We start from the raw sequence: 14,589 nt of genomic DNA on the forward strand, positions 1-14,589 counted from the left end.
TAAAGAAGAGGAATTTAAAGATAATGATTTGGAAGAAGACAATGAAGAAGAGGAATTTGAAGATAGTGATTTTGAAGAAGACAACAGAGATGGAGGATTTAAAGATGACATTGAAGACTCTAGTTCTGAATAGGATTAGGAAAATTGGATTGATGTTCTTGAAATTTTAATTTTGTTATGAATTTGTATTAGTTAAGCATAATGATTATTATTGGAATCATATTTAGTTGTCAATTTATAGTTTATGTGCTGACTTTGATTTTCTATTATTTGTTTAGTGCAACTTTGACTTTGATTTAATTTTGGTAATATTATTTTCTTATTTATATATGGCACCTGTTGGCAAAAAGGGGAAAGGGACATTGAAGACGAAGAAGTCACATTATGTGATTAAAGTACCATTACATAAAGATAAACTATCATCATCTATCCATCCCTAGTTGTTGCACCGATACCTTTCCAAATTGCACCAACTGTTGCACCACTACCTTCACAAACCCCACCAACTATTGCACCAATACCATCCCAAACCTAACCAACTGCTACACCCATCCCCGATTTTGTACCTGCATTTACATCTTCCTCATCCTCGACTGTTGCATCACCAATACCTTCCTCATCTCTTGCAATACCCTCACCACTACCAGTACCAAGATCATTGTCAATACCATCGAGGGTTAGTAATTCACCTCTTGAGGATGGCCAATAAATGTCTACTGATGGATGTGATAATCAGTTAGACAACTAGGAGGACCCCCCACCTAGTGTTGATCTTGATAAGATTGAACCTAAAGGTCTTTGGTAAGATTTTAGTATAATTTAAATCATGTCATTATATTTATATCAATCAATTTATTGTCTAATAATCTTGCATAACTTGTTTTTCTATTTTGGTTTCTCCCAAGTCAGATTGTGACAAAGGCTATCACAAAGACCATTAAGCAACAATTTTGTAAGCCATGGCTTTCATGGGGTGAGATGATAGATGCATAAAATGAGGTCTTCTTTCAATGTTTCAAGCTATCCAAATTTTGGTGTTTAATACAATCTTTTTGTTACTCAATTAGATTCTTTTTTTGTGGGTTAGGTCTCACAATTTTATCTTGTACATGGTTTCTCTTTGTTGAGCATTGTGTTTTGTGCAATTTTGCCTCTTCTCTGTCACTTCTTCTCTACCAAAAGTTATTTCTAAAACCACTCATGCTATGATAGTTTTCGTCACAAACTGAGCACCAAACTGGATGTCTTCTTCACTATGAGTAATTAGATTGCTATGCTCTCTTGCTATGATGTTCCACTTAATTTCATTGTTTAACAATTAACAGTAAGTAAACATGTTTAGGTTGATTGATTAACTCATGTTTAGATTGCTATATTCATGGAGTTTTAGTTCTTCTGCTTGTTTTGCTCCCACATTTTGTAAACATGTTTAGGTTGATTGATAGACTCACCATAATTTTGCAATTATTTACAATGTGAATTGTAATTATACTTGTATATTTTGATTAGATTATTGCTAGTTATAGAAAGGTTGCATTCTTTGTTGTTGTTAGTTTTCATTGTCTAGTATCTGCTTGATGGTTGGTCTAGGACTAATGGATGCCTCTAAATTGGGGTAATGTCATGGTAGTATGGCCAATGGTATCAATTTTTGTGTTGCCTATGTTTTATGGCTTCAATAGCTTCTAAGTTCTAATGAATCTATTGATATTAAAGATCCTTTTATATTACTGATCTTTATAGAAATGGTCTTATTTTATTAATTTTATTTCATCTAATTGTGGTTTCATTTTCTTTAAAAAAAATGTTTGAAAGTAGTTGCTAACGATCTTATGTGAACTGAATTTATTTTTTTATGGTGAACTAAAGTGATACAAAAGAAGGTGAGGTGGAGACCAGAGCATGAAACTAGAATCAAGAAGAATTTTCACTCAAAATCCTCACATAGACTTTTTTAGATGCTCATGAAATCTCAAAAAGATGTGAAGAAGCCTAAATGGATGTTTGATAGAGTGTGGAACGGTTTGTTAGCCAAATGGAATCTACCCAAGTATCGCATTAAGTGTTTACAAGCACAAAAAAATCAAAATTCTGAAAAAGGTGGGAGCTTACACATAGGTGGCTCCCTCAACACACACAAGCACGCCATTTGCATGGTAAGTAAATTAAAATAACATACAATTCTTGCTTTTATTTAAAACATACCATTAGTTAATTTTTTTCTTTCAAGGCAATGGAGTACGGTCGTCCTGTACATGTTGATGAGGTATTCACCAAACCCATATATGAAAGGATATAGATCAATTTGTGGATGAGAGATCTAAGCGAACATATATGAGTTTCGTATTTTTCATGCTAATTTTCATTTTAATTATAACATCTCTATTTATGAATAACAAGAAGAATTTTAGACAAGATTTTCTCAAGCTAGGTCTAAGGCTGAATCATGTGGTGGTAGCTCAGATATCTCCCCTCTAGATCCTGCCGAGGAGGTGAGACTTAGGACTCAAACTTTTGTTGTTGGTGCTAGTGGTTTCAAAAAGGGATGGATCTATGGGACCGGAGAGCTCACTCATGGTTATAAATGTGTGGATATCTTGACACAAATGATACATGAAGGTTCTAGCCATTCTCAGGATTTAGAAGAGATTGTTCAGCTGAAAAAGGAGGTTTGTCAGTCGAGGGAGGATAATGAGTGATGAAGTTGCCAATTTCAGTCACTTGTTGATATTGTCCTCCCATTCCTACTAGTTGATGCATGTAACATGTTTCACCAACAACAAGAGCAACCACATCAGCAAGAGCAACAACCACAACAAGAGTAGCAACATGACCAATAGCAACAACACCAACAGTGTGACTCTCTGAACTATTTAGATTATTAGATTGTTAAAAACTTTATGCACAAAACTAGAAAATTATTTCTCATTATTGTTCAAACAATTGTTTATTTTAAGTTACGACTTTCAAGTGTTGAGTTTTAATTATTATGATGTTCAAATGTTGACATAACTTATGTATTTACTTTTAATTATTGTCATCATAATTATTATGATGTTCAAATGTTGAATTTTATGATATACGTTATGATGCTCAAAGTTTAGTTGAATTTTATTTTTATTCGTATTCAACTAAAAAAGATAATTACGTTGAGCTAGTCTTATTTGTTGATATTCTGCATACTTTTATATATGGGTCTATAAGTTACCCAAGGATTAATTCGTAGGTGGTTTCCCACTAATACTTCGTAGGTAGCTTACCTATAGATAATTCTGTAGATAACTTACCCAATCTTTAGATAAGTTACCTACGGCTAAATTCATAGGTAAGTATCTATGTAGTTTCCCACTAATGTTTCCATAGGTAAGTTACCCATGGATATATCCACGAGTAACTTACCTACGGATAAATTTGTAGGTAGTGATGGTTTTTCCTACGGATTGTATATGTCGGTAAGTTTCCTTCAGATTACCTATGAGCAAATTACCAACGGATTTTTTATTGTAGGTAATTTGTCAGTAATTTTATTTTACCTATGGATTTTGTCCACCAGTAATGACGATTTTTCTTGTAGCTTACTATAGTCAAATCTCCAATATTTCGTTTGTTTTTGCATTTAGCTCATTTCATCCTCCAACTATTTGTGTTTTTGCTCCCCTTTAATTTGTTCTATTTTTAGTTTAGAACCAACTTTATTTTCTGAACTTTTACATTTAAAACAAAATCTCATTTGTCTAAAACTTGAATTTGCACGAATAGCTTATACAAACAAGTCGATGTAGATACGATTTTTGAACTTTCTATTTTATACTATTTACACAATACTGTGGAATGCTTGTCAAGAATTCATGAAGCAAGTAGCTTGTTGAATTCAAGCTAAGGTGGAGACTGTTTGATTTCAAATAAAAGTAATTTAAATCTTAATTATCAGAAACAATCCTAATCAGCCAAAAATTATGTTTTTCCTCTGTTAATACTGTTTTCCCAGTACAAATTCATATCACGTTTTGGGATTGATAGAAAACGCGCGAAGATCCACAAATGTGATGAGCCTTTATAGCTAATTTGGACTTGGTCCAATTGAAAATTCTGCTTTGTAGCACCGGTCATGAAATGAATCCACGGACAAAATTAGTTCGTTTTTCACATTTCTGATAACCTTTCATAGTTTTTTAATCAAAGGAAACTCAATTGCTTAATAAATCCAGCCTCTCTGGATTGTTCATCTAGTTCAATCAATGTCACTAAACTTGTTAAACATTCATGTCTTGCAGTGACTGGCTAAATGAGCTTAAAATCTAATGATCCAATTAACCGCCGTCAGTAGGAATAAAAAAAGAGCATGAAACATGTAAAGAAACAAAAGATCAGAATCCATGGAAATGTAAGTTGGGATCCTGATGCTGCAAAAAAATTGTGAAAACTGTCGTGTAGACTAGACTAAAAAAATAGGAGTAAAATATATTTTCCATCTCTTTAAAAATAGCCAATTTTGATTATAATCACTATAACCTTTCTTTCATTTGTCTCTAATTTTATGAAAATACATGTTTTTAGTATCTTTCAATAAGTTTGCTCCACTATGTAATAACGTGCCATAGTTACTTTATGCTCGTGTCAATAATTCGTTTGCTACATCCCCATTTAATGAAATCAAACTAGTAATTTGGACTAAAAACATGTAATTTCACAAGGATCAGATGAAAAAAAAAACTTATAAGCCTAGAATCAAACTTGACTAATTTTTCAAGGACAAAAAGCTATTTGAGCCAAAAAAAAAGGTATAAGCCTCTTTCCATCTTTGGTAAATATGGTGGCTATTGGCAACTTTGGCTAAGTTCATATCTAGGATTGTTGTGCCCTACAAGTTAATAATAAGGTACTTGATGCTGGAGTCGCATATCTATCTGACTATCTGGTCATTAAAGTAACCTTAATTTTGTTTCACTCTTCCAACTCTAACCATGAAAAGTTCCCAATAACATCTATTTACACTGTTTCTGACCAAATTTAGCCATCCAAGTTAGCCTAGTCACAAGGAAACGAAGCCTTTTAGATCCTGGACCAGGTGTAATCTTGTAAATGTTCCCAACCTTGAAACATCTGGGATTGCCAGAACACCAACCACCTGGTGTGAACAGTTGTTCATTCTCCCTATGTAGTAGTTTTTTATCAATCACATCCAAGACAGGATCATTGTGCTTAAATTTCCTAGCAAAGGCGGTATTGCTTGCAATCATCTTGGCTGTGTCATTGATGGTAAGGACATGAGGGTGCTGTTTGGGAGGGTTGTCCCATGAAATGTAATGCAAGTCACTGTTCACAATAGTCTTGGCTAGTTCTGGCTCATTGCATGCAATAGTTTGAAAGTAGCCCTCAGGGGAGGAGATGAAATTAGTGTAGTACATAAGAAGGGTCCTTGGGAGATTGTCCCAACCCCAGACAACATATTCTACAAAGGAGCGCGATAAAACCATCCATGCTGAACCTGCAATGTAGATAACAACCATGATTTAGCAAAACAACAAGGAAAAATGTAAGGAAAACAAAAAATAAGGACATGTTCGATTCTTTTTTTCATTCTTTGGTTTTAAAAACTGTTTTCCAAAACAATTTCAAGCAATTCAATGATCAATTTCTCATCCAAAATATATTAAATTTTGGGAATTTTGGAAATTGTTTCTACAACAAGTGTTTTAAATTTTAAAAACCAAAAAATAGAAACATTTGGGAGATGTTTTCTCATCTTTTCTTCTGTTTTCATCTTGTTCAATCTCCCCTTCAATTCCATACTCTGCTTTGTGTTGAGCACCACCCTCCACCAATTGTCTAAGCAACCTTATTTAGTTGCATTATGAAAACTAAAAACAGTTTTTGAAAATGGGAATCAAACACACCTTAAGTCTTTTTAAAAATGTGTAAGACATCATGTCTTGCACATGAAAAACTATAAATTCTGATGCAGTTGCTCAAGAATGAAAAATATTTTCAATCAACCCAATCCAATCCATTGGGTTGACAAAATAAAAAAGATTAATTGGATTGGATTAAAAAATAGACAAAACTCAACCTGATTCGGACCACTTACACCCCTAATTGATTGGCTTGGTTCTCTTAGACTATTCTCCAAATGAGCATAAGTGAACTATGTGAATAATGATGAACTAATAACCTATTAAGGATGTAGAAATGAAGATGAGAAGGGACAAACTAACCAGTAAATAGTTTAAATGCTGTTGGCAAAGTTCTCTTAGGACCAACCCAAAACACATCAGACTTGTTTGTCCTGTAAAGACCTGGGTCTATAATTAAAGGCATTGCTCGTTTTTCCCTGCACAGTAAGGGACAATTTGTTATGTACATATGAAGATTGTATATGTCAAAGGAATGGAACAATTTATCATTATGTGCATAACTATGTATAAAAATTGATTATGTGGGGGGGAGGGGGAGAAAAAGAAACTTACAGCTTCCACCCCAAACGACTTGTGTGCTCAATGAAGTTAAGGCTTCTGTCTACCTCAGAAAAAGTATCTAGAAGATCTGAACAAACACATACCTAAATTAACCTTAGTGTTGCATAGATATGATTGATGCGATACGGCAATACAATTATTCTAAAAATATATAGGATACAATACGTGCAAACTATGTAAAAAATTTCATAAAACATAATAAATATGTATATCTTGGACATTACAAAAAAAATTATAAATCATTGTCATCATAAATCGCATTCTATTGTTTTCAAATAAGATTAGTATCAAATATCAATCTCATTCCTTTCTTAAGATCATCCATAAAGAGGACAAATTCTATTTTTTGATTCATTAAGGGATATTGCTTTTTTGTTTCTATATTATACATGTTTTTATATCTCATATGTAGCTATATCAGATTTTCAAAATTCTTTTTAAAGGCTTGCATACTTCACAGAAACGTGCTAGTGAAATATCTAATAGTATTGGTATCAGATACATATCGGATACAAATATGGGAAGCAAATAAAAGTATCGATGGTTCATAGTCTAACTATCATGAGCAAAAGTAGTTGCAACCACATACAGTTTGAATCAGAACAAAAAGCAAATGGAAAAAATCATATGGATAAAACTAACCATCCTGAGTCACAAGGGGATAATCTGAAGCACTAAGGTTAATAAACCAATCCCAGTCTTTAGTTCTCTTAAGCAGAATGGCACAAGCATGAAGAGTGTGAGCAATCATGGTTGGTCCTCTGTAAGTGACCATATTAGCTTTTGGAATCATGAAAACATTTCCCACCTCAGAGAAGACAGACTGTTTCTCAATTCTAGAAGCAAGCTCCAACCTCACCTCTAGTGGAGACTCAAGATCCAAATGAACAAGATAATGGTTCAGTGGATGGTAAAGAGCAAGAAGAGTCCTCCATAGCTTCTCCAAATCATCTTTTGAGCCGGAAATCAAATAAGCAAAACGAGGAATTGCAGGGGCAGCAGGAGCTGGAGCAGTAGCAGAAATCTTTGTCTCCACAAAAATTGGAGCAGATTGGTTTACGGCTAGACGAGATGGGAGAAAGAATAGTATTGAATTGAAGCTGTGAATTGTAGAGACAAGCCCCATGTTGAAGCATGTGGCAAGAAAGAATATGAACACAATTGAGATCATAATGAGAGGAAATTGCCATTTCTTCTCAATGTTAAAGGACCCCATCATTGTGACTTATCACGTGTTCTTATTCAATACTCATTGCATAAAGTTCACCACCTACAGCCACTGAAATAACCATATTTGGAATCCCTTAATATATCTTCTCTGTGCACTTTGCCATTGATAGTGTCAGTTGAGCCAACATCATGTATTCAATTCAAGGAATGAATATTGACATTCATTGTTTTCATAAACAAAGGAATTGTAGTTTCCAAAATCAAACATGTTAAGCACCAATAAATAAAAAAGACATTTTAAATGACCAAAATTTGCCAGCACGTGTGAGCATGTGTTGTAATTCGATGTCAGTATGTATGTCCTACCAGAAAGAGACAAATCTGGAGCTTAAAAGATATCGAAAAGTGGCAAAAGAATAAAAAACTACAGAAAATTAAAACACTATTGTACTTGTTCTTGTCAATGAGGTATTAAAAAAAAGGGTAAAAGAGACTGGCCAAATGGAATCAGGGATTGTAACGTAGTAATAGACAGAAAAACAAGGATCTAGACAAATCGTTGTGATAAAATCAAGTCCAGTTCAGCTCAAGCAGTGAAAACAGATATGGTTCCTAATTGTGTTTTCAAAAGGTTTTTGAAAAGAACAAGGAATATGCAGCCGAAAAATGGTTTAGAAAGAAAATGGTCGTCAAAAACGGCAAAATGGACAAAACACCCGGATCAAACATTCAACTTCTGTTTTTCTTTTTTGTTTTGTTGAAACGCGTAAACAACATAAACACAAAACATAGGACAACAGAAACTGCATGGTGATAAACACAAGGCTGAATGTTAAGCTCAAATATGCATGAAACAAAGTGTAAATCATAGGATTCATCATAATCTATATCTATATAACATTGATCAATATATACAACCAAAGGAAATATGAGACACGAACCTGTATCTGTAGGTGGACAACAGAACAAAGAATCCCTGGGATAGTATAAAACTCTTAGATTGAGAGACATTTAATGATTTATTGAAACGAAAAATGGGTTTCTTTTGTTTTAAGGGGAACGTTAGTTTGTGACTGTTTCATGATTATTTATACATGTATTAGTATTTTCTTTTTTTTAGGCAATACGTGCATTAGTATATAAGAAACTGAGAAAGTGGTTCAATTTGAGCTTAGGCATTTCTGACTCTCCAATTTGAGAAAGTGGTTCAAGTTTAATAAATATTTTTTCAATAAAAATTTATCACTTTCAGATACTTGAAATTAATTCTAAGAACTGATATCAAAAAACTGAATTAAAAAATATTTAAAAAGATTTGTAAAATATACTATTTAACAAATATTTTTAAAACATTTTTTAACAAAAAAAAATTCAATACAGAATTGTCTCCAATGAGAATGAGAATAGCTGTCTCATACTAAAAAATATCGTTTTAAATTAATAATACACACGTAACGGAACCGTAAGTATTAAGAAGGCTCAGCTTTTGTACTGGCTCAGCATGAGATCATATAATGGGCTAAGTTTATTTAAACTTATTTTTGTTAAAAAAAGTATTTATTAGAGGAGTATGGGACACAAAAGTTCTATATCCCATCTATGACTATCGACTATGAATTACATTTGGTAAACAGAAAATATTATTATAATTTTGACTATTATCATTATAATTTTTTTTTTTACATTATCAATCAATAAAAAATTATTATTATATAATTTTTGAAATAACTATTATTAAAATAAAGAAATTATCATATATAATAATTTTAAATAAATGAAAATATAAAAAAAATATACTTCAGTTTATAAATGCTCTCTCAACCTTCTACAAAAAAATAATTTACTCTTAATGTTCAATAATTACACTAAAATTAAAACTTCAACACCTAATAAATTTGACGAGTTGAAAACCAAACAAATTAAGACACGCGCATGCTTTCCTCTTTTCAAAGAATGCTTATTTTTAAATTCGATTTATTAACTTTTTTTGTTTCTCATCTTTGATGGATTTCTGTTTTTTATTCTTCATTAAAAAAATTATTTCATTTAGTTTCTAAAAAAATCATTTTATTTTAAGTCCCTAAAAATTCTACATTAGGGACTAAAACAATATTTAAAAAAAAAATAAAAATAGACAAAAAATTATGAGAAACTAAAAAAGAAAATTCAAAATAGATGAGGGACAAAAATATAATAAACCCTTCTAAATGTTGACACCTAAAAAGTTAGATCAACGTACAAATTTGACTCATTTGCGGGATTTTGTCAGTGTATCATTTTGTCAAAATGAACATTCATGAAAATTTATAACAAAACCGTTCAGATGATGAAAATTTACAAATTTGACTCCACTTGATGCATAGTATTATAGCACCTTGGCGAAACCCCACTAAAAATAATAATCTGACATATAATAATTGATGAGGAAGGCCGAAACATTTGTTTAAGCTTGACCTTCGCACGTTTGAACTCATATTCTGTAAATTGATGATGGGATCGACCTAATTATTTAATGTTAGAAGGTTGTTGGAAACCTATTTTATTCGGATATAGAATGATACTTTTTACAGTATTCAGATATAAAATGAAAATCCCACCTAATAAGTGATATTTCATATATCTAAGACTCAAATGTATATCATTTTTTAAGAGCTTAATTTTGCTTATCATTGTGCCACAAGTTGTACTCGTCGGTGTCACGTTCTTCCTTTATATCTATATTAAAAGATAATTACCTTAAAGAAAAATAATTCTAAGTGAAATAGGATAAGGATTTGTTTTAGATATATTTTGGTAGAATTAATTGATCTTGAAAGAAGAAATGTTTCGAAATTAATTTGTGTTCGAAAATAATATTTTAAAAGTTTTGAAGAATTGATTTTAATTAAATCATAAAGTAAAAATATTTTATAAGTACAAATATTAATATTTTGTAAAATTTTATAAATACTATACATGTAATTAATTTTACTTATTCAAAAAATATAATTTATTTATTTATTTTTTCTTAAACTCAATCATATTGACTACATGCAGTTGATAATTATTTAAGAAAAAAATATTTTTTTCTGAATATTTAAGAAAAAGATAAAAACTGTGAATGTATGTACACATGATTTTGATGATGTCAAAGAAGAATCTGACAAGGCTACTTCAAATGATAAGTATTTGCTTCAAGAATAATTTAAGATTGTTTCAACAAACAAAGCATTGTTTCAAGATTCACTAAAGACCAAGTCTTGCCTTAAAATAAAGTGCTTTCAAGACATGCAAGGCTCTGGTAATCGATTACCAGGACATGTAATCGATTACCAGAAGACAGGGTTGAGAAATAGTTGTTGAAAAAGGTTTTGAATTTGAATTTTCAACATGTAATCGATTACCATATGTTTGTAGTCGATTACCAGAAACGAAACTCCTGAAATTCAAATTCAAAAGTCATGACCCTTCAAATTATAACTGTGTAATCGATTACACAAATATTGTAATCGGTTACTAGTGGAAAGTTTTCAGAAAATTTGTCAACAGTCACATCTTTTTATTAGATTTGTGAATGATCAAAGGCCTATAAATAGGTGACTTGAGCACGAATTTTAAGAGAGAGTTTTGTTGGGCCAAAATGTTTTACCCTCTCTCAAAAGAAAATGAGAGAGATTCCAAGAGAACTTCATTGCCAAATTCTCTTTCAAGAACTCTTGGACAAACACTTGCAAATCCATTAAGAGTTCATTCATGGATCTTCATTGTAATATTCTTCTCTTGAAGAGAGAATTCTTCTTCCATTCTTCTTATTCAATGAAATTGATTAAGGGACCGAGGGTCTCTTGAGTTGTAAGGATTCCTGAACACAAGGGATGGATTGTCTCTGTGTGGTTCAGAAGTTGTAAATGGATTTTTACAAAGATAGTGAAAATCTCAAGTGAGTTGCTTGAGTACTGGATGTAGGCACGGGTTGTGGCCGAACCAGTATAAAACTGTGTTTGTATCCTCTCTTTCCTTATCTCATTTATGTTATTGCAATCAATTTTACCTTGCATGTTTAAAGAACATTATTAAATTGATTGTTGTTGCTTCTTTTGCATTCTAAGCCTATCCCTCTTAAGTTATTGAGGCCACAAGGTCCAATAAAAACAAACAAACAAACATCTCACATTATGGCAGCCTTAATTCTAATGTATATTTGAAAAAAGATTGATTCTGAAAAAAAAAATTCCCAACTGGAAAAATATAATTATTTTTTCAAAATAAACTAAACCATTTATGCACTTCAAAAGGCAACTATTAATGAGTAGTAATTTATTGTTTTTATTATTATATTATAGTTTAATTTTTATATAATTTTGTTTATACTATCATTCAATGGTACGATGATACACAATATTTATTGGCTTTACCTATTTTTTATTATATTATTAGTATTGAGTATCTATCAGTTTTGTCAATGAGATGATAATTAATTTATGTCGAAGAATATGACCAACTATTTTTATTGGAATTCTCTTCTCTCAAACACTTTTTTTTATTCATAAAACTCAAATTTGATACTTTACTTAAGAAAATCCATCGTTTACACTCATATCAACAACTTGATGATTGACTTTAATTCTATATTATATACATGTTATATTATATTATATATATATATATATATATATATTTTGCATATTATTAAAATTTATAAGAACTAAATATCTTCAAATATATAAATTATATTTTGAATTTACTTGATTGTATAAAATATGAAATTCATAAAAAGAAATGGAAATCAGGCAATATGTCGGTTAGTTTATAACATAAAAGTCCAAACTCCGAATCAACTAAAATATGAAATTGTTATTTACATCTCTCACTTTTGTTAATATATCTTCTTTTTTATAATAAAAAAATCACAATATTCTTTTTTTTTTTAGAACTATTTTCCGAAATGTGTTAAAATTTCAACACATGTTGGAAAGTAATTTTTGTAATTGTTAAAATTTTAACACATTTCATATAGTACTTTCTGGAAACTCATTTTCAAGAGCGAAAAAATATGGGGCAGCAAGTACCTTTAAGTTGCTCTGCATTTGTTATGCATTGTTATATTCAATTTCTCAATTTCTTCATAAGAAATCCTACCAAAAAAAAAAGAAAGAAATTATGAGATTTTGGAAGTAGTGGTAGGAATGAGTCTTGTGGATGCATCAACACTTGAATCACAATGACAAATCTTTCAAGTAAAATAATCACTGAAATTTTGTCTCATCTACCAGTGAAGTTACTCCTCTAATCGAGAAGTAAAATTTATGCGACAACAAAAAACATAAACAAACACCTAAGTTCTCCATCCCTACAGCATCACTGTCATCAATGGTGGAAGTAGATAGATTTTATTAGGGTGTTCAAACACATAAAATATCATTAAAGAAAAATTTTCTAAACATCATTTAATATGTGGGATGACCTGTAGAGAAATTTAATGTGTATGATTGGTTACAAATTTAAATAAATCAATACTTAAAATTCTGTAGACATGTGCACATAAGTTTTACATACTGAGAAATGTTTATTAAATTTAGAATAATAATTCTCATTGAACTAATATCAACACAACTAGAAGCTATCTATAAATTACATTATAGTGCATGTAAATGTTAAAAAATTACCACCTTATAAATCAAGAGATTTGAGTCATAAAATTACTCTTTGAAAGTTGTCTCCTTCAAGGCAATTGGTGTCTTTTTGAAATCAAAAGCTATGTATTGTAATAATGTTGATTAATTTTTCCTCTTGATTTAAGTCTCTTTATATTATTATTATACTAGTATATTGTAAAAATTTTAATAAAAAAGACACAACTTTTATATTGTGGGAAATTTGTCAAATTAAATTGTAAAATTAAGTGAATTTTGATAAAACTCTTTAATTCTTCATCACAATTTGGACATTTTTTATAAAAAAAAATTCACATTTATTATTGCGAGAATGATTTGTTTTACATGTATCATTGAGAGATATTAAAAATTTGGGGGCATGTCCCCCCTTACTAAGAACGTATAGCTTCGTCCCTTGGTATCAGATACTATCTTTAACCGTACAAAAGTTGCCTCCTTAAAGGCAATTGTTGTCTCTTTTTTTTTTTTTTTTCCTTCTAAAAACTGACTTCCGAAAATGTGTTAAATTTTGAACACTTTTAGAAACTACTTTTGAAATGTGTTAAAATTGATACTTCTAGATAGTATTTTCCAAAATGTGATGAAATTTTAACACATTTTAAAAAGTAGTTTCCTGAAAAAGGATACTTTTTAAAAGAAAAATATAAAAAAAAGATATATATTAATAAAACGGGTATAGTAAATAACAAATGCCCCAATTAAAATAACACGATTTGGTTTTGAAAAATAATAATTGAATAACTAAAATTTAACTAACTCTAGCAAGTCGAAGTTTAAATGGAGTCATCAGATTCGAATATAATTTCATATATTTTATTACAAAATTCATAAAAAAATACAAATAAGTAAAAACCTTAAGTAAAAAGAAATAAAACACGCACACACAACAATGAGGTGAATTTCTGTTCGGACTTCGGAGATATGATTTGTGAAGAACAACCAATGAAAGGGCAAATGAACTTTGCAACGACATGGCTTGTCGGATAGGGACAACGAATTTGTCAAATTAGGAGCGACAATTGGCATCATAGTTTGGTGACAAAAGTTTGCAACAATTTTATGATTAGCTAGCGGCAAGATTGGTAACTAAGAAGATATCACACAGCTAACAGCACATGGATGTCACCCAACGGTCGAGAGATGTTACTTAAAAGTAGTGGTTGTTGGCTAGTTAGTTATAGCAACTTTAAATTGAAGTCTTCAATCATGATGGCTCTAAAGTTAAAAATATGAGAATATTATTAGAACAAATGAGTTCTTATAATAAAAGTTAAGTAACTACAGCTAAA

The 14,589-nt window shown here is 30.8% G+C and overlaps 1 protein-coding gene across 3 annotated transcripts; it reads right to left on the minus strand.

Annotated features, from left to right (window-relative positions):
- Window positions 1-4,585: 4,585 nt before the first annotated feature.
- On the minus strand, window positions 4,586-8,745 carry LOC100781728 (beta-glucuronosyltransferase GlcAT14A). Of its 3 annotated transcripts, none has more exons than XM_006592550.4 (5): window positions 8,588-8,745; window positions 7,119-7,755; window positions 6,468-6,543; window positions 6,216-6,331; window positions 4,586-5,488 (listed from the first exon to the last, which is right to left on the minus strand). In XM_006592550.4, the coding sequence occupies exons 2-5, from the start codon at window positions 7,693-7,695 to the stop codon at window positions 4,986-4,988; spliced, it is 1,272 nt and encodes a 423-aa protein (XP_006592613.1). In that variant the 5' UTR covers window positions 7,696-7,755; window positions 8,588-8,745; the 3' UTR covers window positions 4,586-4,985. The 3 variants fall into 3 exon arrangements, with proteins under 3 accessions (XP_006592613.1, XP_014620422.1, XP_003540112.1); XM_014764936.3 differs by having other exon boundaries at window positions 7,119-7,794; window positions 8,588-8,707; XM_003540064.3 differs by lacking the exon at window positions 8,588-8,745 and having other exon boundaries at window positions 7,119-8,581.
- Window positions 8,746-14,589: the final 5,844 nt, after the last annotated feature.

This window comes from Glycine max, chromosome 12, assembly GCF_000004515.6.
Source record: "Glycine max cultivar Williams 82 chromosome 12, Glycine_max_v4.0, whole genome shotgun sequence".
In the NCBI taxonomy this organism is placed as follows: domain Eukaryota; kingdom Viridiplantae; phylum Streptophyta; class Magnoliopsida; order Fabales; family Fabaceae; genus Glycine; species Glycine max.